Source organism: Coffea eugenioides, chromosome 3, assembly GCF_003713205.1.
Source record: "Coffea eugenioides isolate CCC68of chromosome 3, Ceug_1.0, whole genome shotgun sequence".
NCBI classification, from domain to species: domain Eukaryota; kingdom Viridiplantae; phylum Streptophyta; class Magnoliopsida; order Gentianales; family Rubiaceae; genus Coffea; species Coffea eugenioides.
Genome location: NC_040037.1, coordinates 4993163 through 5019706, shown reverse-complemented (window position 1 = coordinate 5019706; position 26544 = coordinate 4993163). Strand labels below are relative to the sequence as shown.

Genomic DNA, 26544 nt, shown 5'->3' with positions numbered 1-26544 from the left:
CCACCCCCCCCTCCCCCACGGGGGTGAAAATCCCGTCCAATGACAACTTTTTGCCACCGTCATAGGACCCATATATAGATTGACATTGGTCATAGCAGCCTTTATATTTCTGACCAACAAAGTTTCTGGACTTTGCCTCAGAAAATTGAAACCAAAGAAGAAGCTTAAGAGAAGTTGAAAACATCAGTAGTAATACTACTATGGACGGGAGTTCTTCTTCTTCTAGGGGTAAGGGCATGCAAGGGAAGGAAGAGAAAGAGAAAGAGGACGTCCGATATCGGGGTGTCCGAAGGCGGCCGTGGGGGAAGTATGCGGCGGAGATACGTGATCCAACTAGGCAAGGTGCAAGGCTATGGCTGGGGACATTTGAGACAGCAGAAGAAGCGGCAAGGGCTTATGATAAAGCTGCATTTAACTTGAGGGGTCATCTGGCTATCTTAAATTTTCCGAATGAGTATTATTCTCAGCTTCCCAGCCCACCTCATTATCAGCCATTTTCTTCTTCGTCGTCTTCAGCTTTTTCTTCCTCATTTTTTTCAAGATCATCAGCATCATCTTCGAGTTCTGGTGCTATTCAGGGTTTTGATCAGAGGGGAAGTTCCTCATCATCATCAACAGGACAACAGAAACAAGTTATTGAGATTGAATATTTGGATGACAGTTTGTTGGAGGAGCTTCTTGAATTTGAAGAAAAGAAAAAGAACGGAAAATGATGAAACTGTGGAGTGATGACATAAGCAGTAGCTTACCTCTTGTTTTCTCAATTACCTTTTTTTATTTTGGGTTTTTTAGAAACCTTCATCATGTTTTCGAATTTTTTACCAGCTTATTTTGGTAATCAACTATAGGTTTCAGGGAATAATAGGGGAGAAATGCTTTTGTTAATTTCTCCCTTCGTAATAAGGCATGGCCAGGTGAAACCCTTGAGTTAACCTTAGTACTATCATATTTCCTTAATTGGTACATTTTGTGATTCTGGAAAAACTGAATTCTTCTGGGCAAACGTACTTCATTGCTTCGTCTGAATGAAAATGGCCAAAAGGTTAAAAAGAATAGAAATTTTTTGATTCTGCAAGAAACAAAAGTGTGCGTGTGTGTGTGTGTATAAAATGTAAAAATTAAAGAAAAAAAATTCAGTTCACTAATTATAAACGAGGAGGAAAGATAATTGGATAATTGGGACATTAGTTTTGGCTAATTAGATTCAGCGAACTAAATCTGGCAAAGGCAGACTGCTTAATCGAAAGGGAGAATCACTTTTAGGCCAATTGCTTTTCGGCCGGTGATAGTTAATGTTCGATAGGATTAATGAAAAAATCCAAGAAGAATAAAGGTTAAGATCATCCATGGATGCGATTACACTTTGCAAATGGTAAAAGAGGGTTTGACTTGAAGCAATACTAATAGGAATTGTTCTAGGGATCATTGATCAGCCATATCTCTACGAGACTAATTCGATCCACATAATCGACTTAAGATGAGTAATCCATTCAGAGAAGAAAATAATCTAATCTTAGATTTATATTCTGGACCATCTTTCCAGATTAGATTGCCTAACTATGCAAAAGGGAACCCATCTGAGATGCCTGCCGTATGTACTCCAAGCCACTGGTTTAAAACTCGATCAGATTAGCCGGTTCAACCGAATAATAACTGGATTAGATTTGTCGATCCAATTGAATGAACTGTAAATCAGCCGTAGCACTGATCCTAGTCACTAGTAAATTCGGAAACAACAATTAAATCAATCAAATCCAGTCAATAACTGTATGTCAAAACCGATAAAACACTAAATTTTTTCTTTTCTTTCTTTATATTTCAACACTATGCTAGTTATTTAATATTAAAAAAAATTAAAATCCTTGAATTGAATTTGAATCGGTTATACGATAACCAAAAGTTCATCCGATTCACTTATCTGTTTGGTATAAAAATATTGCAATAAGCGAGCCACTGAAAAAGAAGGTGCCAAAGGTTACAAACATCTCTATTGGCAACTCATAAAATCTTTGGGACCGACTTGATACTTGCAAAATCATGCAGTATATTTAGAATATGTCATATAATATCACTATCATTATGATCATGTGGCTCTAAAATACACTATATGGTTTATGAGCAGACCCACAACTTGAGTTTTCATTGAAAAGGAAGAAGCTTATTTACTTGCAACATGAAAAAGAACCTTAGCACCAGTGTTGATGCCATTCGAAGCTTTTTGTGTACTAGTGTTCCAACATTAAGAAATGACCTTATTGTATGAGTGAATGGTGAGAACTGTTTTTACGTGTGGCTATATTAAACTGGTGGGCTAGGAATTGATTCTGCAGTATAGCATAGACCGTAGAATCTCTTAGATTTAATTTGGGAAAGGGATTTTGTCCTTAAACATCACTGTGGCTCAAATTTAGGAGGACAAATGTAAGTACCTCAAATTTGATTCCATCCTGACGTCATACCAACTTTAGAATCTAAGGTTTTGCCCGCAATAGAGATTTGACCAAAATGCAACTAGAATGAAATTGACCTCAAATTTGACTACTTTGACTTTAAATCCACCAAACTATTTGGCTCATGATTCTCTAGTGTGAAATTCTAGCACCAAAGAAAATAAATGATAAAATTTTTAAGATCGTTGCTTCAAACCCAAAAATAAAAAATAAAAAACTTCTCGTGTGTTTAATCTTTGGCTTCACACCACTGCTCAGAAATCCTGTCAAGCATTATTTTTGCAGACAACCTATGCCTAATTTATAAGGGGAAAAATTATAAGATTGGAAAACATTAGTTATGCAAATTTGTGGTGGGATATGAGAAGAGTCGAGAATGGTCATGTGCCCGTCTGCCACCGAACCCTTAATCCTGAACTGTCACTTCAGAAAAATTACTCACCTCAGTAGCACATTAATAGTACTACATATTGATCTTAGTTTACACCAATAGGAATGTGAACATTTAATATGACGAAATTTACAATCAAGTACATATATAATGGTCGTCTAAGAATTAAGATTTAACTACTATCCCACTCCAAGTGATAGAAATCGAAATACAGGTATTGATTTTACACACAGAAGCTTAATTTGAGGTACGAAATATTTAAGAATCCTATATCTTCGCCGATGAGGCATTGAGCTAACAGCTAAGACTGAAATTTCAGAACTCAAAACGTTTTGAGTTCAAATCTCACTGTCTTTTTCCGTTTTTAAATTTCACCCATTCTCTACAAGAGGAAAAAAAAAGAACCCCACATCTTTACAAAGTCACAAGTCCTTTGAAATTCGTACCCGCAAAGTGATTTCGATTATATATTTTTCATCTAATTTATTTTTAAGTCCTTGTACTAAAACAAAACGAAGGATTTAAAAATTCCACTTTGGGGTAGTAAATGAGTTCTATATATTTGATTTTCCTTTTCAGTTTTAAATAATTTCAATAGGATGGATTTCCAAGTCCGCTTGTTAGCCCCAAGTCATAATTACAACTTACAAAATGATTTACTTCAACAATCTTTTTAGCAATATTCAACTCACTCTTACATACTTAAACCTAATCAAATGCATATCCAGCTTATTTCACGTTGCGGGATATTTAGGCAAAGAGGAAAACATTAATTTTGGGACAAGATGAACCTATAAAGATTGACGGGGTGTCTAGAATTGATTAAACCTGATCAAGGATAAGGAAACACGTACACTTTTTCAGTTTTGCGTAAAACTATTTGTCTCATAAAATAGGTCATCATTGTAAAGTTTTACTACTTAGAGATGCTAAAGTTCATAAAGGCTGTATTACAATGCATAAAAGCACATAAAAGTAATGCTCATACATAAAATTCCAATAGAGACATCTAATAAAGTGGAAAAAGATACACATGAAATTACCATGGCCTTGCTGGGCAGTGCATATTGCAAAATGTCATTCAGGTTTCAATCTCCACTAGTAACTACCATCTATCTTCATAGAAGCATGGATTTTTTTTTCCCTAAAAAGCAGACAAGCATAAATCCAACATCTTGCACAAAAATTGCGCGAGCATTATCTCATATGTCACTCAAAAAGGAAAAAAAAGGGTCAACTGAAGTACCTGATATCTCCACATCAAAGAGTAAAACAAATATAGCTGGAAGTCAACACAATTCAACCACTAAAACCACCAAAGCACCAAAATAGCACTGCCTAGAAGCTTTATCCACTTCATCGCCTCTAGTTAATTTGCACCGAAATAGTATATCCTGCACCTGAAGCTTTGGCCACTTGATTTCCTTCCTTCAGTTAAATGACTGAAAAATTGATAGTCACAGGCATATTAGCATATCTTCCGAACAGAAGGACAAATAGCACACATTTTAGTTCTTTAGTTGTAAAACTTTTTGCTTCATCTTTTTCTTTTCTTTTGCTTTTTGGCCAAATTTTACTTCTACCAGCAATTCAAACAAATATTGCAGAAACCACATATGTGCAATCTCAGACAGTTAATTTCTTTTCTTTTTCTTTGTACCTTGCATTTCATCTACAATCATTTATTCATACATAATAAGGACTCTTGGCATTTACCAAGAGCTTTCTGAAAAAGCATCCATGGGTGCAACTATCAACTAGATACAACAGGAGAAATTCATTCCTCTAGCCAACCAAAAAAAACCCAAAAAAAAAAGAAGCTGTTTGTTGTGCTAAAAATATAAAGCAAAAACAACAGAACAGTGCAAGAAAAGGTGAGAGAAATGAAGTAGAAAGTAGCAACGAACTTCAATCTTGTCTTCCGCTTTTTTCCTCAGCACCAAGCAGCTCCTCCAACAGCTTATCATCATAATACGGGATTTCAATAACTCCCTCCCTTGCTGATGAAGAAGTAGAAGCAGCAGTAGACGATGAGGAGGCAGAAGCAAAATGGGATGAGCTGCTGGGCAAATTATAATCCTCAGGAAAGTTGAGAATAGCCAAATGTCCCCTCATTGCATAAGCAGCCCTGTCGTACGCTTTAGCCGCCTCCACCGCGGTGTTGAATGTTCCAAGCCAAACCCGGGCTCCATGATTCGCAGAATCCCGGATTTCTGCCGCATATTTCCCCCACGGACGCTTCCTGACGCCCCGATACTTGGGCTCTCCTCCTTCATCTCTGGCCCTTCCTCGGTCACCTGGACCTTCCATAATATTTCTTGATTGCAAAGTGACCCGCTGCTGGTGGAATCGTGGGGTTTACCTATATATACAGGAGGGAAATTTTTGAAAAAAGTGCTGAGTTTGGCAAGAAGGAAGGGTGAGGAATTTGCCAGCTGGATGATCCAAGGAATGAAATTCTTGGCTTCACACGTGGTAGAGAAGCTTCGATGGTGACCGGATTGCAAGTATGCAGTGTATCGGGATGGGTCAACCCGATGGCTTTGGGACTTCTTCTTCCATCACTTTTGCATTTGTTTGTCTAAATCATAATTATTATTATTATTATTATTATTACTACTACTACTATTACTATTGTTATCCTTTTCTCGTATCTTGGCAAACTAGTAGATTTATGAAAGATGTGTTACGTTTTGTTTTGTTCTTCAAAGTTCAAACAGGAGAGCCTTTTGTAAAATGCAAGCACGTGAAAGTTTAAGAACGTTTTGGATCTTGGTGGTGATGTCATTTCACTCATTTGCTTACTTTTTCCCTTGAACATGAAAAAGATAAAATTGCATGCAGGCATGATATAATAGGGAGTCTAAATTAATTAACACCTTTAGATGTTTCAAAATAATGCTAACACTTTCTGGATTAGGGGCCAGTAAGGTTGTAAGTTGTGCAATTTAGTGCAGCTGTTGTGCATATTTAGATTTGTGATATACTGTTATATTATAATATTGTGTTGAAAGTAAGTTAATTGTTTATATATATATATATATCACTTTTTTCTTACGAGTATAATAATGCAGTGTAGTCGTGCATCAAATAATGTAAAAAGTATAATAATTGAACCAAATTATACGGAGCCTCAGTCGCATTGGATCCTTTATCCATTTTGCATTCTGGATCAAACTTTGTAGACATAGTTATGCAAAGAATGCAGATATTAGAACATTTCTTGATCAAGTAGTAAATTGACCACTGCTTCCCCACATGAAATTTAGTATTTTCACAAGGAAACTTCTTAGTGTGCTTTCGCCCTTTTTTTACTTCTTGTAATACTCATCCAACATTTCCTTTTTAAGTGAGATGAGTATTATTTTGAAGCATCTAAAGGTGTTAATCGACCACTGCTTCCTGTTCACAAAGATTTCAAGATAAGGGTTTATACCAAACGCACCACCACATTAAGATAGGGTACGTATTTTAAAAATAAAAAAAAAAAAAAAAGGGAATTGAAACTTGTCTACAACATTATAAGATAATGCCATAATTTCTATATTTTCTGCTTAAGTGAGAATATTGTTGTCACAATCTGAAAGCCATGTAACCTATTATATATTATTATGCTGTATTTTTAGGAGATAGATAGAATACGGTAGTGTTCTTCGATGATAGATGGTAATCAAACAATCTTCAAGGAAATTAAGACGTTTGGCTCAAAACAAAATTTTCACAATTAATGCACCCAAATCTGAACAACAACATTTACATGCATTTCACCTTGGTTATTGCTGAGTTTTTTTTGCCCCATAGATTAAATATAAACGTGCCCCTAGGTTTAATCATGATCTAAACACTGCGATAAATTTATCCACCATTGGCTAGATTTATTTTGCTCGAATAGCAAATAAATGACAGTCGATAATAACCATCATACATCCCCCCAACTTCATCATGCGTTTTCTTTTAACAAAAAAAAAAAAAAAAAAGTGGTTTTTTCACGTTTATTGAATAAGCAAGTTTATGGATTCAGAAAAAAAAAAAAAAAAAAGGTTTATGGCTGTACACTCTGACAAAATAATCCTGCCAAAAAAATTGACTTACTATGAAGCCATCGAAATGAAAGAACAACTCCGGTCAATCGAACCTTACAAAATCAGAATGACAATTGATAACCTGAAGGAGAAATGCGTATTTTCATTCCATAGAATTGAAGGTCAATATTCAATTTGACTGCAGTAGTAGAATTGCCTTGTAATTCTATTCGATCAAAAACCTGACTTGGTCTAAAAGATTATCAAAGACAATTTCCATAGGTCTCATGAGCAGAATTCGGATTTAATTTATAGCGACGTAAGGCCACAATTACTGCTTTCGTAGTGACTAAGCACTCTCTTAATCTATTCTTCCTAGTGGAGAAAAAGCTAAAACAGAATCCCTCTAGAGATTAATTAACAAATCATTTACCAAACTATGTGATGCGGTTTCTTGGAGCCCTCCCTCTACATTGAGGAGAATTATCAAAGTCAATAACAGCGTTTAATTTTTGTGGGGCATTGTCACAAACGACAAAGATTAACAAATTGATTAGGGTTTTAATTTACTACCAGAATGAAATTCATTAGCCGTTAATTGCCATTGCATGCAAAAATACAATGAATAAAGAATCTACATGAATGCATGGCTACGTAAAATATAAATCCGTACCAATTAATGAATGCATTAGTAATTATGCCCAATGATTTATTTCCCTTCATTTCGATGCACGTGACTATCAAAAAATTGTTAACAATTAAAAGATTGGCAACCACAAAGGCAAATCTCACGTATATATACACTCTTCTCTATCTTTCACATTTAACTTTTGATAATCAATGTTTTAGCATTTCTATATGTCTATATATATATATACACACACGCACGGGCGAGTATGGCTGAAATTTTGTACTTGCCAAAAATGACATATCATATGTAAATTGGTTATGGTTATGGTTTTTTCTGTTTTTGGAAGTAGAGGGGAACCAGAAAATATATTGGCATGATATGCAAATATATTCAAAAATAAATCTTTGTATGTTATTAACTTGTGGAGTTCAAATTTTGCACCACTTTCTGCAACTTTGGGGTCCATACTTATACATGTTACATGTGCTCGGATTAGATGCACAAAAACAAGTGGCAATAAAATTATACTATTCTAACAGCAAAAAAGCTTGACTTTGAGCAGTTTTGGCAGCTGAAGGAAAAGAATACAGAATCCTACATTTGTTTTGATTGAGACTTGGGCATTATGTGATTGAGACCTGATTTACGTTCCTTGCCTATGTTGTCATCAAAATTCCAGCAAAACTTAACTAATTTCAGATTTAACTAGCTTTATATTGCTAGTAAAGGTATACTTTGATTTGTCTCCCTCTCAGAACTCAGGGGAAAACTAATGAAGATCATAAGATTCAAGGTGATCTGTTTAACTATACATGTGTTTTTTACGAATACTTGTAAAAATCACATAAGAATCAAACTGATCTATCGTGGTCATCAGATTTTCGGCAAAAACTTAACTAATTTTAGATTACTAGTAGAGCCATATTTTGATTTGTCTCTCTTTCAGAATTCCGGAGAAAACTAGAGAAGATCTTTTCTATATGATTTTTTTTTTTTTTTTAATTAAAGAGGATCAATAAGTAGTTCCCCACTTATCCCCGTGATGATTCATACTCATGATTTTTCGATTACAGGTGAAACATCTTACTAACTAAAATATGCTTCATTGTCGAGAAAATCATTATAATCAAAGTTTTCTGTTTAACTGTTTACGTGATTTTTACATATACTTGCATATAACCACGTGTTTTTGTGTATATTGAAACTTGAAAGTTCAAGAATATCATGATACATAAAAAGGCTTGTAAAAATGATCATTAAATTCACCAAATGGTACAAATTTGTGTGTGGCAAAGATACATGGCATGTTTTTACTGAGTCTCATTTTCGTAGTAAATTTAATTTCAATTGATAAGGTTCTTAATTCAAATAACAAATTAAAAGGTCTAAAACAAGAAGAAAAACTTACAAATTTATAAATCTTCGGCCATACAATTTGTACGCGGCTGTATTTCATTAGGCAGCAATATTGGAGAATATAAGATCTGCAGGGTACGTGGGCTTTCAAGCCCACTCTAAAGGTGGAAGAAATCGGATTTTGGGCTTGAACTTCTGGGACATACTCACACTTACAATTGGTGCTTTAAAATCACAAGGGTTTTAATCACTTAAAATTGTTGCTTTAACATCACAATTACAATTGGTGCTTTAACTAAGCCCAAACATATGGTACGGTACTAGGGTTGTAATCGAGTTGAACCGATCTCGAGTATTGTGGTACTCAAGTCGAGCTCGACTCGACACTAGGAAGGCATTGTTCGACCTCAAAAAATTGTTTTAAAATTCGAGATCGATTTTATTATGTTTGATTTTCTTGTGATTATGATCGAGTTCGAGTCAGGTACTCGAGTTCGAGTCAGGTACTCGAGTTCGAGATCCTTATCCAATTCCAAAAATGCATAATTTTATTCTTTGCCTATCAAATTATTTTTCTTCATATGAAATAACTATATGACCTATAAATATTTTAAAGTCATAGCCAATAATCTGGTAATTTATATAACTCCCAAGCCTAAAAGAATAAAAATATAATAACTAAATATATAATATTTAATTAATTACTCGGTGCTCGATAAGATTCGATGAGCCTTTAAGCCTAAAAAACAATATTCGAACTCGGATTGAAGTACTATCAAACCACTCAAACTCGACTCCCACTCGGTCAAAACCAAGTGCGAGTTGAGTTCTTGACCGAGCTACTTGCAAGTTGCTATTGAGTAACTCAGTTCAATTATATCCCTAACCGATACATATGATTCTTTAACTCCAATCTTAATGTTCTTAAACGGCAGAAACGAGTTTCATCAATTTCAACACTTACTTTTTGAGTTTGTTGTTTATTTTAATAATTCTAAAATTGTATTTAAATTTCGAATCGAATTTAAATGAGCTTTTATCGAATTGAATTCAAATAGTTTGAACTTTCTTCATATAAATTTTAAATTGTATGCTAATATAATCAAGTTTATGTCAAGTTCAAAACTTCATTGAACACAATATGTGTAGACACCAAAATTTTATAAATCATTTTTATCATTTATTTTGCTTATCTCTGTTTCTTTTTACTTTTTTATTTTGTTTATTTTACTTTTTCTAAAAAATCATCATCTCATTTTTATTTAATTATTTTTGCAGAAAATTAGAAAGAAAAGAGAAGGAAAGAAAAAGAAGAAAAGAAAAAAAAATTCATCAAAAAAAAAAAAAAAAAAAAAAACTGTTCCACACGAGCTGCATCTTCAAGCTTCGAACAAGAAGCAGCGCACCAGTACAGAAATTGCAGCTGGATTTTTGAGCCAATTTGGTGCGATTTTTTTTTTCCTTTTCTTTTTTCCCAAGCTCTCCAGTACGAGAGCCACCTCACCCCAACCAGAATCATCAAGAAAATTCTGGAAGAGGGAGGATCAAATGACTCAAAATGAGCCAAATAAGTCAGCTTTCATCCCTACCTTTGAGGTGAGGGTTAGGAGCTTTTGTTTCATGTAAAAGAGAGAAAAAAACGCAGCCATTAGGGTAAGGAACAAGGGAGGGGGGAAGAGCGGCAAAAAACAGAGAAAAGGGAGAAAAGAAAGAGAACGCGAGAGGGAAAGAAGAAAAAAAGAGAGTTTCTGAAATAATTTCTTTTGAGCCAGGGTTGAGCACCTGTTCACTTCTCGATCCAAATCTAATCCTAAAGTTAGTCTTTTAGATGTTTTCTTCATTTCTACACTATCTAAGGTAATAGAGGAGCAACTTCTCTTCAAAAAAATTTCAGGAAAAACACCTCCAAGACCGACGAATCAAAACCCAAAGTAGCGGGGTTGTCCGCCCTTGAAAAAAATTTTGTAGCAAAGCTGGGCTTCCACACTCGATTTTCCACGTTTGGATCCATTTCATTCATAGTTCAACGCATTGTTTTGCACCAAAGGTAATCTTTTTCAGTTCGTATATCATAGGATTCGCATAAAAAATGTTAAAATTTTGCTGCTGCACATGTTTGTTTTTTTGGTTTTTCTTCTTTTGTGGTTTTCTCCTTCTTTTCGCAAGTTGTTAGCTCAGATTTCCATCCCATAATGTCGCGTTCGGATGCTTAGATCTAGTGTTAATAAGATATTGTGTGCTTAGAAATCATCCGGCACAATTTCTTGGTGGATGATGAGCTTCCAGATTGCAGAATGCTTCGAATAGCTTGGATGAAATCTAAGAAAAATTTCAGTTTGCCCCTCTGACTTTCGAATAATGGCACTAGGGCCCAAAAAGATGTGAAAAGTGAATCACATCTCCTTTTTTTTAGCTTTCATCTTCTTTTACATATTTTATGTATATTTTGAGTAAATTATTTCTGGGTTTTAAGATGAAATTAAGGCTTAAATTATTTTGTTAGATTTAATCTCCTATATGGGCTTGTTCCTTTTTTTTTCTGCTTTAGGAAAATGGGTAATATTATATTGTTGGGTTTTGGCATATGGGTTTGATTTTATTTTCCTATGGGTTTAGAAATGCTTTGTGCCCAAAGCCCAGCATTTCAGTTGGACCAGAAGCCAGGCTAGCCCACTCTTTCTGTTTGGATATTTTTTATTGGGCCAAGGGTTTCTAGCCCAAAGAATAAACAAAAACATGACCCAGTGCCCTTGTTTCCTAACAAATCAGAACAAAATTTGCAATCTGGTCCCTATTCTTTTAAGTAATTTTATTGTGACTCTAAAATCTTTGGATTTCTTTCCATTAGGTCCCTATTTTAATTGCTATTTGATTCCTAAACTTTATTTTTCTTTCATTTTGACATCTAATATTTGTAATAATTATAATTTAACCCTAAAAACTTTCTTATTTTTGTAATTAGATCCCTAATAGTTTTGATTTCTTAAATATAAGTTGTTATCTTCTTTAATTGTTAATCATGCCTCATTTATATGCATTTAATTAGTAAAATTTTAGGAATTTTAGGGTTATTTATATTTCTTCATAGTAATGAAGTGAATTTGTTATATGTTTGCATTTTCTTTTATTTGTTAATTAAATTGATGTCTTAACTATTTTATTGATTTTGGAGTATAAGTGGGGCACTTCCGACCTCACTTAACTATTACTTCAAGGGAAGTACTTTCTAATATTATTTTAAATTCTTTTATGTGCTCCAATGTATTCTTTATGTGTAATTGCATATTTTGAGCGTTTTTATTTACTCATTTTTATTCATTTTAAATTTTCATTTATTATATTTAATTTTTGATGATTATTTGGAGGGCATTTAAATGCCAAGTTGTAATAGATAGATGCTTAAGACATGTATTTAGTTAAGCTATGTAACAGATAGTTTTTAATTTTGCCAAAAATGCAATTACTTAGATGAATGTAATAGTTAGGTTATTATTTTTCAAATTTCCCCTTTTAGATTGTAGTTAAGACCCCAAATGTAATAGTTAGGTCTTTATATGGGTTTTTTTTGTTTGTGTGCTTATTTGTTTACTCGCTTTCTTTAGGGTTTTACATCTAAATATTATACTTATGTGTTATGTGCTCTATATGTTTTATGTATTTATTTGTTTTAATTATGTTTTATATGATTTATTTATTTATAATAAATGCATGACGTCACCACACTAGTCCAATGTTAGTTGTGATTTTTTTTCTCTGATTCCTCAGTAGTCCAACGCTAATGAGAACTTATAGGCGTGAGTTAGTCCAATGCTAGATCCTTTAAACCATTTTTGTGCTAGATTCATACCTTGTGTGGCATTTATTGCATCTTATGCATTTTTTCCTATTTTTAGATTATTTTCATTTGCATGATATTTTCCCTACTATTATTCTCTTACCTTTTATATGTTTAGACCATATCATTTAGAATTGTATTTTATTTTAGAAAATTAAAATAGGTTATTTCATTTGTTTGACTGGATTAGGAGAGTCACCCTTCAAATATAGGAAATGAACGAGTATAGTTTTTTAGCTTTAACACACTCTTTCCCCCTCTATAAGAAGGAAAATTATGTCATGAATTTTAGTTTCTCATACCTGTTATGTTGCATTCCTCTCTTTTAAGTCATGTATATTTATATATTATAATTTTTCTTTTCTTCGAGTTTCATCTTTTGCATATTTGTGACCTCTATAAAGAATCACTTTTGGACATTGCAATTAATGTGATTTGTACCAATTAAAGTTTAAAGAGGCATTCCCACCCTCTCGATACCCCCTAGGTATAGATTTACATCCATATAGAAGCATTTTAATGTAATAAGTTTAATATGTTAGATTAGGAAAAAAATTTTGACTAAATCTCGCAACTAACCTTGGTTAGGTTGAAATGATGCCTTAGGTTTGAACCTATCAAATCTTTGTCTTCTCTTTTTTCAACCGTGACTCTCGAATTCTGTTATCTTGTTTCCAAAAATTTGGAGTCATCTAAAAAAGAATTTTATTTTTATTTATTTTTATTTAAAAATATTTTTGGGTGATTTGGTACACCTAAACTGTGACAACCCCACCTCACCCTAAGGCCAACTAAAGGGTTCGGTGGACCGCCTACCCAACTCTCGCCAGGACTACGGAGTCGAATCACACAAACCCAATATAGCACGCGCGATAGGACCCAAAGAAAACGAACAATCGGAGACTACTAAGGTGAGAACATGCTTACCAAATCATAATCTCAACTGAATACACTTAATAGACAAGGTTAAACACATATACATATATTTACATCAGAGTTTTTGGCAAATTAACTAAACTAAAATACAAGCCAAAGCATTCATACACTTAAAATACGATTCGGGTTTCAGTTGCAAAAGAGCTTAACAAAATATTAATTACACTAGCTCGACCCTTTCTTCCAAGATCATGGATTCAAAGGTTGCTCCTGAAAGGGAAACAAAGATAACGGGAAGGGGGTGAGTTTACACTTAATGAGGTACCAAAATAATAGCAGTCAAATTTTGACATTTCATGTTTAACCAATTAGGTATACATGCCAGATATAAAGTAAAACAGTTAGACACAATGATTCAAATAGGAAGGGTACAAGTGGCTCTCAGGAGCCAGATTTCCATGACAGAACTTGATCCAGAGCCGTTGACTCTCCGTCAACGTATATAGAACCAACATATCTGTACACCTCACTTTACCCCAAATTCCGTCCACCAAACATACCCCTTACCGGGACTGAATACCTCAACAGAAACAGAAGTGATAATACTCGAGTATATCGGAATTAAGAGTCTCAATACTCAAAGATTCCCAGAAACGGACTACCGTGGTTCGTTATCTAATCGACCAGACCCTTGCTGGCTCGACTCGAGTAACTAACCATAGGTTTTGAGCTCAGAGATCACCGATGGGTCGTTGGATACAAGTCTCCAAACGACATCAGAACAGACTCAGATGCAGATAACAGAGTCAAGTATATACAGTAAGTAAGCATACAGACAACCAAGAGAATGAGTGTGATAAAATACACTCTCGTCTCAAACAGAATAAACAGATAGTACAGTCATTTAAATCACAGATTTCATGTACAGAAACCAAGTTAAACAACAAATGAGGGGAGTGGTACACTCACCGGTTCCAGTCCAGATACTTCAAAAGTTTTTACCCAAAGTGACTTTAATCGCCAAGAAACCCTAAAATAACCAAAATAAAATAATTATAGTTCGCACATCCACAAACCCAATAAATGGAATGCATCAATGAGACTCGACTACAAGTCGTATGCCTTCCCAGGTTAAGTACTAGTACAAAAGAATAAAATATGATTTTTGAGCAAAAAGATAACAGTTGGTCCTAGGGTTACAAATAACTTCCAAAACCCTTCATTTTTACCAAGATCAACTCAATTTGAAGGAATCGCGTAGCCCTAAAATTTTGGGCAGTATGCCCTCTGTATTTACCTATTTTCCAGCCATTTATGGCTTCATTGTTTTCCTCAATCAATCCCAAAATCACACACAAAATAATTTCATTTCAATAGCCGTTCAATAGGTTCAAAGTCGTACAAGTACAAATTCAAGTTAGGAAAATGTCCGCAAATGAAGTTTAAGTCAGAAAACAAAAGACAGATTTGATGTCGCTTAGCGGAACAGACACAACCGAAGTTACGCTTATCGGATTGGGGTGCAATTTATACCGTTTCGAAGCTAAGATAAAGGCCTACAACTTTGATGAAGACTACTCAGTCCAGTTCGTAGTGTATCCAGATCAAAATTTCAAATTACAGAACCAGCATCTCACAATCAGACTAGTTAACCTCACTATGATTAAACGACAATAACTCAGGCTACCGAAATCCGATTGAGGTGTATCTTATGGCGTTTCGAAACCAAGACATATACCTACATTTCTTATGAAGTTCTCCAAAGCTAAATAATGCATTTTCAGAGTAAAAAATTAAAATCTCCACGAAGACAGAAAACTGTCCGCGAAATAGGGCTTATGGGCAGTCAAGGGTATTTCGGTCATTTCACATGCTACAGTACTCCGATCGAGCTGAAATTTTACAGGCAGCTATAAAACATCATTTTCTACAATTTTCATGTTTTGTGCTAAGCCTAATTCGGCTCAAACATGGTCAAACAGAACCGGGTAGAACAGGACAAATTGAAAACCTTAAAACTGAAATTTATGCACTCTAGCTGAAATTCTTTGAAGGCAAGCAAAACTAGCATTTTCAAGATGAAAATTACTCATGACAACTACCAAATCATGGCTAAACATCAATCATCATATGAGGATAGAAAATTTACCATAAAAACTGAAATTCACCATGCCCCTACTTCAAACCATAAACTTGTCCACAAAGCTACATATTTAACCTCTCCAATCCACTAATTGACAATTATCAAGAGTAAAAGGAAATTTCTAGGGAATTTACCTTGAAACTAGAGGAAAGAACATAGCTTAAGGTTTCTTCTACAAAAATCACTCCACCAAGACCTTTGTTCCTCCTTAATAAGCACTTGTATGGTGTAGTTTCCAAAACTAACGGTTAAAACTCAAGATTCAAGCATGAAATGGAGAATGAAGTTGAGGTTTTCTCTCTCTCTTTTCTAACTAAGGAAGTTGGCCAAGAGGAAGAAAGAAATGAAGAAATTTTGTCCAATTTTTTCCAAGATAAAGAACAAAAAAAGTCTTGGTCAAAAGTCAAGGCCCAATGGTTTTGTGACAAATGGTCCTTTAGGGTTTTAATCTTATCCTTTTGTCTACCAATGGTAATTTATCTAACTAACCTCTAATTGTCTTCTAGCACCTTGTACAGTAATATTCCTTAATACAAAACTTCAATTAATCGGCAAAAATTTATCGCACTTAGCACACTAGCGGGCCCCACATCCATAATACGCTGCAAACTGCATATGAACTAATTTAAACTAGGAAAATGATTTAAAAACTCTACTCACTTATAAAATGTCTAGAAAAATCAATCTAATAAGGTATAATGAAGAAAATGCATACGAGAAAATAAAATAAAATAATATAAAAATAAGAAAAATTTACGGGTCCTCACATAAACTCAATATTAAATGACAACTCATATTTTTTCTTAAAAAACCCTTTTTAAACTATTATTTTAGGCCCAAACCGTCGCATATTTTAAATCCCATTTTAGGTCCTTTTTCTTTATTTGTTCTCTAAAATTTAAAACTTATTTTTTTTTTCAACACTAAATTTATTTTTCAAAAAATGGGGTGCGACAATATGTTGTTCATACTTACCAGCTACCTTCCGAAGTACTAGTAGGCCTTCAACTATTGCACTTTTGATTTATCTTTCTCAATAATAAAAAAAAAAGATGAAATAAAAATACTAAATTGTAATAATTAAATAAAATCATGACTCCACAATCCAAAAATCTTTACATTTAATTTCTTTATCGATGCAGACAGAAAAGAATACAAGAACCAAAACACTGCACAATTGAGTACAAAGATCTTAGCCAATCACAAAAAGTAAATCAACTATCATCCCAAGTCCCACCAATCAATCAACTACTGTCCAAATAAACCAACAAAATCCGTCCGTTAATGTCCTCGTATGCATTAGACATCCTGCATGTACCCTTGCATGCTCCTTAATGTAACTAGTGTCAATTGGGTGTACAATGGTGTTTGGATTGGAGTTTTCTGTCAAAAAAATTTTACATTTTTTGTTAATACAATTTTCAATAACCATTTTACTTTATGAGTAAATCTTACATACACTAACAATGCATACACTATCACAATTGGATGTATGACACATGAGAAAAATTTGAATTTTTATTTTAAATTCAGATGAGTTGTCGTGCATCTAATGGTGATGGTGTATATGCTATCAGTATATAAAAAATTAATCCTTACTTTGTATGCATCAAATCAATACAATATATATATATTTTTTATCAAAATTTTAAAAAAATAGCAATCTAAATGGGAATAAGGATGGAGCAACAGCATTGTGCTTAATTGTACATAATGGGGGTTTCAATCACGGGATATTAATGAATTTGTTCTTTACCACTTTTGACTGGAAACTAATCATGATTAGTGACACATTTGTAGTTTTGTAAGAAAGGTTAATTATTTTGATTAGCTTGTCAATATTTGACTGTTTGGCTGTATATATATATATATAAAGTGAAAACCAAACAAAGTGACAGAAAAAAGAACGAAAACTTGCTTGAGCGGCATCACACCACGTGATGCCACATGCCACAGCCTAAACTTTCTTGACTGACCTCCAATCGCAAATTGTGCCTGTTAACATCAAACAAGATAATTTTCCATCCTGATTGTGCTCAATTCATATTTCAGAGTTGTAGTTAACTTTCTTCCATTTATTGTATCTGTTACATATTTTGATGTATTTGCTGTCATGAGTGCAGCTTTATTTGAATGAAATTATTTGGAACGTATTCACAGAATGCAATGTTTTCTTAAAAGTTATATTTACAGAATGCATTGTTTGATTTTTGTATACATTTATTTCTCAAAAATTGTATTTTGGATAGTGTATTATTTGAAATATTATTTGGAATAATTACTGTAGCACTTTTTGTGATATAATGTATGTGAGATAAAAAGATGATTGGGAATATAAAAAGGTAGGTTGGGAAATGTGTTTGTGATGCAAGCGAAATATTATTTGAAATAATTTTGGTATCCAAACACTTGTTTAAATACGTTCTTCCACAAGTCTCATCATTTGAGAACTCTTTACAAAACTCACCACCATTTGAGAATTGACTCCTGCCATGCGTAGGCCAGAACATTCAGGTATTAAGACATATATTCATTGCTAATGAAATATGGAGGTCTGGCGGAGCTAATATACATGAGAGAATGAGAATATAAAATGTAGCGGCCGGCTTACCGCTTCATGTCAGTCTTGTTTGGATTGTCATTTTTTTTCAAAAAAAATTTATATTTTTCATGAACATATTTATTAATTATTTTTTATTTTATATATATATCAAATTGCTATAGTATATTTTTCTTTAAAAACTTTAGAGAAAAGCAAACCAAATGAGCTTGTTTAGGTATAAGTATTCTCAATTCAAGGTGTCAATAACACCCTAAGGTTAAGGTACTCGGTTCTTTTTAGTTCTGATTGAGTAGGTGCAATCTGAACCTTACATCCATGAGAAACTAAGCAACCATAACTTGTGTAATTATAGGCTTCTCAAGGTTAATCAGAAACAAAACTTACTAGTTAGCCATAGTTTATATCCACCATCCCTATCCATGCTCACAAGTTCAAACCTCGTCCCCTCCCTATTGCCCACAAAAAGAATAGAAAAGATGTGCTCAAACTTCATAATCATATAATTCAATACTGCTGGATGGACTAAATTGAAACCTCACCATTGGCTTATAGATACCGAAGGTCATCGAACACGTAAACAAATTAACCCTGTTGTCTGCTTAGCTGAGTTAATCCTCATTAATTAGGGACATGCCGGAGTTTGGTTCTTCTCCCACAGAGCTCGTATTGTCACGTGACAACACCCCAATGGATGTAAGCAGTCACATGACCAAATGCATATTTCTGTGACAAAAAACACATGGCAGTCAGATATAGATCTTACAGAAACAAACTATTAAAGGAAAAAATGAGGGGAAAAAAAGGGAAGAAAAAGAAGAAGAAAAGAATTTGCATGCACAGGACATGCATGCAAATATGCCTGTTTTATCACGGGAAATGTAATTAAATTTGATGTAAACTTATTAACAAGTGGACCAACCTTATGCAAACCAAGACTATTAACATCAGAAGATGTTTCTGACTCGATTCCCAAGTATACTGTCTGAATTATCAGCTCCTGTCTAGTTCCCCATGTGCTCTTCTTGATCTTGACTATATAATGCATTGTATAAATTTTGGATATCTTGACAAATTAGTGGTAATCAAGCTCTTAGTCAAGGGAATTTAAGCTCCAAGGGGAGGGCTGTACCTTGCTAATTCGTCTATGCTATCCCACCAAGACCAATACTTGAAGATGTAATAATTTTGTTTTCAAATTTCAAGTGCTCCTAACTTTCGTGGGCTTTTGGTGTTGAAGACTGAATATTTGTTTGTTTCTAGTACAAATACTCGCAAAAAAGCTTTGCGTGTATTTTAAATTCGTTAATTCAAATGATTTTCATTACTTTTTTAAATTAGTTCAAACTATAAAGTACCGGAATGTATGTTTTGAAACTATAAAAAAAAATTTTAGTATATTCATTTGACCTCAAGGGATTTTTCTATATTTTACCCAAATAATTAATTAAGTTGGATAGCCAATATGACTATCTACATATACACATTTAATTAGAAGTATAATGCACCAAATGCATAATTGATGATGCACATGTTTGTTTGAAAAGCATTTTTTCTTTGAGAAATTTTTTTTTACGTTTATATAAACATATTTTTCAATTACCGTTTTACCTCACATGCATCACATTGCTATAGCACATTTTTTTAAAAAAAAAATTCCAACAAATAGCAACTCAAATGGAACAATCGCAGAAAATTTGGTTGCACTCACAAATTACACGCAAGGGAGAATGTCTTATTTACAGGGGCAGTGTAGCCTACAGAATTTTTTTTTTTTTTTTTTTTTTTTTGGGGTGAAATGACACAGACATCACATAAACCCACTAGGGTCTTGACTTCTAGGTGGAAAACAAGGTATCATCTATCATCCACCGGCATAAATCATAAATGCACTGGTTGAATGCAAGTCAACTAACTTGGAGACCAAGACTTGCTTCGGTTTTGTTATTAAAAGATTCTCAACACTTAATAATTACTTAGAATAATCTAGTGTGACAATTTGACTGTATTTATGGGTTTCTTGTGTTTCTAATAATTTTTGTTTGGGACTCCTGACACCATACCATACTGCTTAGTAAAATATCTAATGGAACACTTTTATATATAGTATTTTAAAATTGTCCGATTGGTCCATGCGTTGAAGATGTAGAAAGTATTAGCCATAATTGTTTGGATTGCGATTTTTCGTCGGAAAATTACGTCGTTTTCCGTGATCACATTTTCCTATTACCTTTTTTTCTCACATACATCAAATCGTTACAGTAATTTTTTCATGAAAAATCATGAAAAATGCAATCCAAACACAACCACTCTTTCAAAGTAAAATCGTAATTTCATCTTAAGCTACATAAGCTTTACCGGATATCCTTAAAGTAACAAATCAATTGACTATATATCTACCAGGACGTAAGAGTTGCGGATAAACGGGTTGGAAATCCAGGTTTGTCTATGGCACTTTTGCCATCTAAAAGCAGAAGGTTGTTGCAATTTGTTTGCATTTTGAAATCACACTGAAAAAGTTAATATGAATGATGGGCGGGCGGTACAGCTTTAACACGATTTTGGTGGTAAAAAGTCCAAGTTTTTCTGCCAATTCTCAATTTTCAGGCCCCAACCTTTGACTATCTGACAACACTGAACATGAAGCAAGAGAAGGATTGATTTTCCTCCCACCTACTGCTGATTTACTGAATTTGTCTTTCTGTAGTCAGAAAAAAATCTAAGTATGGAGGAAGGTGTCGGTCCTTTAAATCTTTAATCCCCCAATCTATTGTATTCACTTTTTAGGATTCTTTCCATACAGATTTGACTTTTCGTGCGCACAATCTGCCTTTCCTTGACGATTGCTTTCTGGGGTTGGGACTTGGGACCCAATTGAATTTACTCCCAAACGTGTCGAGGTTTCTTGGCTATTTCTTGAACCAGCTTGAAATGGTGATGGCGGGGGGGCCACGGTGGCCTAGCAGGATATGAAGAAGGGTTGGGGTTATTCAATTGGCCCACTCGATTAGGATTTTTGATTATGGGTTACATGTGCATTAGGAACTTTTTTGACATCTACTTTGATGATTAAGATTGGATTAGCTTATGAATGCTCAAGCTTTCTGGAAGAAATGGACCCTAAGGAGCAGTGTATCTCAGTGATGAAGGACTAGTGACTACCAACTGCCAAGCAGCTAATTTAATCTACTATTATTTGAAGAGAGTGACAAGAGAACCCTACGATCGATGACAACAATAATTGATATGAAATGCTAACCAATATATTCTTTATCATGTCAAACAATTTTTAGTAAAATGAGTGGATATTTTATGCTTTGAAATTGATATTTTGCCAAAATTTATATTCTATCTATAAAGCTGTAACCTACAGAAAATGTGAACAGGAGTGATCAATTTTTTTTTTTCTTTCAACAATGCTTGAAAATCAACCAACTTAAGGGGGGAACCCACTAAACTCCACTGTCCAGGTGGGCAATTGCTGACTGAAAGGGGAGCTCAATAGACCTTAAGGGGGGGATCTCTCACACTCTCAAATCGATGTGGGAAAGGGGAGAGGGAAACACTCATACTGACGCTAGCTATTAACTCTCTCCTTAATTCTTTTTCTTTTCAACAATGCTTGAAAATCAACTAACTTAAGGGGGGACCCACTAAACTCCACTGTCCGGGCAATTGCTGACTGGAAGGGGAGCTCAATGGACCTTAAGGGGGGGGTTCTCTCACACTCTCAAATCGATGTGGGAAAGGGGAGAGGGAAAACAGGAGTGATCAAATGAATCAATCATTTTCTTCTTGCATGAACAGGAGTTATCAAATGAATCTATCTATCTTGTTATTGATCCTTAACCACGTAAGTGTCATGATATCTTGTGACAGGTAAGAAGTTTGGTATGAACTAATCAATAGAATTAGATGAAAAACGGAATGCTGCTTTATTAATCTAGAGTAGGTTAACAGTAAAGTTTGGGATATCATTTAAGTAACCGAACTAAGTGCAAAATCCATTCATACACCTGTGCTCCTTGTTACTTGTTTTCTAGTTTAATGATCACTTTCTCATGCTCTTTTCCTAAAGCTACTATTTTATTCAAGAACTCAACCTCTTCTTCAATACAGACATATAAAAATATTGTGGCCATTCTTTCCCATACTCCCATCTAACATAAGTTACATAACATTCCACTTCTCAGAAAATACTTTCACAAATTTTGCCGCCTAGAAATACATTCAAAGCAAGAGACAAAATGCTATCACAATCCAAATCATTTGGCATAGCCCTTCAGCTTCTTGACAAGATAAAGGACTACCCTTTAAAAGTTTATACCAAATGCACCAGACAAACATTTCAAGTAGGTAAAATTTGTCAAGTACATGTCTTCTACATGCACTTTTCTAGGTTCAAAACAAAGCTTACTTGAGTGTAAAAGGTAACAAAATGTACTAGGCAAGCTATTTGCGTTATCCTGTACCGTTTGTATCTGCTGCGGTTGTTTAATAGGCGGACCACAGTGCTAAACTAGAGATGGCAAAATGGACCACAAGAATTAAGTATGGGAAACCTTGTCTTACACCTTCTCTGCCCATATATAATACGCCTGTTATCAATCATAGACTGTGGACGGTGGACCGCTGCCTGCTCTATACAATCTCCTCCAATTAAATACTGTTAGGCCACGCCATGCTGTTGTATGAACTACACAAGTACTTAGAATACTCAGGAAAAATGACTTTAATATCTTCTTACCACCCAAAATTTTCTTATTGGAGTGCGAGACACATTACCAACTACGCGGATTGATCTTGCAACTGTAAAATTTCCTAGTTTCTTGCATTTATAAAAATTTCCAAAGAAAAAATCGCACTAATTAACTAGGTAATTTATTCTTTAAGAGTTCAAGAATAATACAATGACGTAGTCCAATCTTGATGTCAATGTGGGTACTTCATATCTAACCTCTGACTTAATTGGACTCACTCCTTTTCTTACATTGGAAAAGTTAGGACAGGCATACAACCTTTCCATTCCAAAACATTACATGTCTTCTGGTGAAACAGTGCGCATTAAATCCACCCCAAGTTTTCTCTCCATTCATACCTTGAAGGTTTCTCCCAAGTTTTTCCCCTTCTTGGAGGACTAAAAATTATCCTCCCACTTTTCATCCTGTACTTTTTCCTTGAATTCAAAGTTGGCATACTCGTTTCCGCAGCCTCTGTGCAATCTTGACTTGACAGAACTTTGTTTCTTCTAGCTCTTATATCCCTCTCCCATGCCCACGTTTTAGCTGACAATTTTGCAATGTATATGTGACATGTTCATGTGCATTCAAGATCCAAGGCAAAACATCTGTATCCAACTTTTTTAACTTCTCTGATGGATCAGCTGAGCCAAAAGTACAGTCTTCATGACTCGTCACAAACTCTTCCTCCCATGATAACTCCTCCAAGTTCACTTCTTGGCTCAACTCTGCATTCTTCCCACTCTGGTTTTCCAATTATAGCAGTTGCAATTATCGGTATCTTGGCCACAGGATTCTTGCTGGTCGGCTACTACATTTTTGTGATCAAGTGCTGCTTGAATTGGCACCGTATTGATCTTCTGAGGCGATTTTCGTTCTCCAGGAGGAGGCAAGTTGAGGACCCTTTAATGGCTAACTCTCCAGCAGTCGAAAATCGAGGACTTGATGAAGCTGCAATCCGTTCCATCCCAATATTTCAATATAAGAAATTTCTTACCAGAAAAGGTGAACCTGGAGAAAGAAGCTTTTGTGAATGTGCGGTTTGCTTGAATGAATTTCAAGAAGAAGAGAAGCTAAGAGTTATCCCAAATTGTGCTCACGTCTTCCATATAGATTGTATCGATGTTTGGCTTCAGAACAATGCAAACTGTCCACTTTGCAGAACCAGCATTTCAGTCACAACAAGATTTCCCTTGGAGCAAATCATGGCTCCAATCTCTTTCTCTCCTCGAAATCCCACTAGGTACAGGGACAATTTTACAGGCAGGGATGAAGATTATGTTGTCATTGAAATCGGTGAACAAAACCGTTCTGATCAGTCATTGCTTAGAGCTCAAGAAAGATTGAATTCAGGGGAATTATCAGAACATTTTAGTTTTTCACCAACCAAGTTACCAGAACAAAAAGTATCCCAAAAGAAGAAGAAAAAGTTCAATCATGTATCAAGTATGGGGGATGAATGCATTGACATCAGGAAAAAAGATGAGCAGTTTGAGATTCAGCCTATAAGGAGATCTTTCTCCATGAACTCAGCAGCTGATCTCCACCTTTCTTTAGCAGTTCAAGAAATAATTCAGCAGCAGAGGCAAATCAGTGATGTTATTAGTCCTGCTAGTGAAGGCTGCAGCAGCAGAGTCAGAAGATCATTGTTTTCTTTTGGGCATGGTAGGACATCAAGAAGTGCTGTTTTACCAGTTCATTTGGAGCCATAAGACCAGGACTATTTCATTATTTTCATCCCTTTCTTTTCTAGGCATATTCTTTTCCTTTTTGTTTTTCTTTAGTTTGTTACTATCAAATAGAAATAGCATAGCATAGTTATACAGATTTAAAATTGATCTCAAGACTATAGAAGTGGTAGTTTGTAAAGTAGATACATATTAAGAGAGTGTTAATGAATGCTGTCCAATACTATTTAATGAAATGGGAAATTTCCTTTTTTTTCCCTTTTTTACTTGGAGATGAAATTTTTGTCAAGCGAATTCGAATTTTCTTCTGCAGTTCACTAAAATAATAAAGTTGGGTACCATATATATTATAGTTTCATAAATGCAATTAGTTTTCTTGGGACTTTTTTTTTTCTTGCATGTCACTAACGGCATTAGGGTTTGGACCACTGCTGATCAGTAATTTGACTTAACAGCAATGATTAATGATTTATATGCATCATTGCTTCAACCACCTTTAGATGGCTCCTTTGGAAAATAGATGGCTCCTTTCGTTTTCCAAATTCAAATTTTATCCTAATTGAACCAAATTATCATTTCTTTTAAGAGCAAAAGCTTAAATAACTTGTCAAAAAGTATAGAGGGCTTGTCTGATTCCATTTGTATGGGAGATAGAGATAATTAGGGTCCCCCTTCCTATTGGAACTATGATTGAAAGATGCTACCACCAAACCTTCTTTTCTTTAGTCAAAAATTTTTATGTTGGTGGCTCAAGCTATTAATATGATACATTAGTTGTGGATGAACGCTTTTGTTGGTTATTTTTTCCAGCCTGTGGAATAATCCACCCTCAGACAACATTTTGGTTGAGACTACAAATTTGCAAAACCGAACAGGAATACTAGTACTACTTAAAATAGGGCATCATCCAAAAGTCAAAGTCATCCAACACCAGTTCATCTGTACAACGCTACAAGGACCCTACCTCAACAAGAAATTTGGCCATCCATAAACGACTTTCAAAATTTCTTTTTTCCAAAAGAATATTATATATCTTGCAAAAAAAAAATTTTTATACACTGATTGTGTATGCACTATTACACGTAGCCCATGAATTATTAGATGGATTGTCAAAGCATGTGTTGGGTAGAAAAATTGTGGATCGAAACTACGTGGAATTATGGAAAACGAAAATTTGACACGTGTAACGTAGGTCTGTGGAACTAATTCCAATTCTTTTATTGCTGAAATTGATACTTGTTTCTTGAATAGCATTTGTGTTTAGATAGCAAATTATTTACACAAATTTATCTATTCGCATTGTAAATATATTTTTAATCACTTTTTTATTTAATATACATCACATCAAAAAAAGTATTATAACATTTTTGTTAAAAAATTATTCCGAATAATGTCCTATCCAAACATCCATTTTTTCAGTTAGCTTGATATCGTCTGCGGCTGTTGCTTGTGTGTTGGACTTCAAACCAGCGCAGTTAACTTGAGGGGCCAGGGCGATCCAAAGGCTTTTCCAATGTGCCCTTACGCAAATGGGGCAATATAATGTCAACGGGATAATTGGATGATTAATATCATGAGCGTCAACAATTCGTCACTTCGGCCCAAAGTCTTAAATTAGCTAAGGTCTGCCAACGGCTACCGGATTTATCATCAGTGTCGAACTAACAATTGGAAACTGCATTCTTTAACAAAATGTCTTTTTTTTTTTAAGATAACTAGAGGGAAGTCTCGCACCCAAGCGTGGAGAATGATGCCTGTGGTGTGGTCAAATAAGATGGCGTCACATACTTTTGCATCACATAGTAACTAGAGGTTGTTGGCATGGTCTCCTACCTTTCTTTTCAACTAGTTTT

The 26544-nt window shown here is 34.6% G+C and overlaps 3 protein-coding genes across 3 annotated transcripts; 2 read left to right on the top strand and 1 right to left on the bottom strand.

The window, feature by feature from the left end:
• The first annotated feature begins 236 nt into the window (after nucleotides 1-236).
• LOC113767133 (ethylene-responsive transcription factor ERF098-like) lies at nucleotides 237-713 on the top strand. The gene has a single exon (XM_027311312.1). The coding sequence runs from the start codon at nucleotides 237-239 to the stop codon at nucleotides 711-713; it is 477 nt and encodes a 158-aa protein (XP_027167113.1).
• A 4036-nt stretch (nucleotides 714-4749) lies between these two features.
• Nucleotides 4750-5151, bottom strand: LOC113765060 (ethylene-responsive transcription factor ERF096-like). Its single transcript, XM_027309111.1, has one exon. It carries the CDS (start codon nucleotides 5149-5151, stop codon nucleotides 4750-4752), a length of 402 nt encoding a protein of 133 aa, XP_027164912.1.
• Nucleotides 5152-23311: 18160 nt separating this feature from the next.
• Nucleotides 23312-24925, top strand: LOC113765727 (RING-H2 finger protein ATL16). The gene has a single exon (XM_027309971.1). It carries the CDS (start codon nucleotides 23639-23641, stop codon nucleotides 24713-24715), a length of 1077 nt encoding a protein of 358 aa, XP_027165772.1. The 5' UTR covers nucleotides 23312-23638; the 3' UTR covers nucleotides 24716-24925.
• The last annotated feature ends 1619 nt before the right edge of the window (nucleotides 24926-26544 follow it).

Bases quoted from the DNA above. Each gene is read 5' to 3' on its own strand.
- LOC113767133 (XM_027311312.1), top strand. From the start codon at position 237: ATGCAAGGGAAGGAAGAGAAAGAGAAAGAGGACGTCCGATATCGGGGT.
- LOC113765060 (XM_027309111.1), bottom strand. From the start codon at position 5,151: ATGGAAGGTCCAGGTGACCGAGGAAGGGCCAGAGATGAAGGAGGAGAG.
- LOC113765727 (XM_027309971.1), top strand. From the start codon at position 23,639: ATGGATCAGCTGAGCCAAAAGTACAGTCTTCATGACTCGTCACAAACT.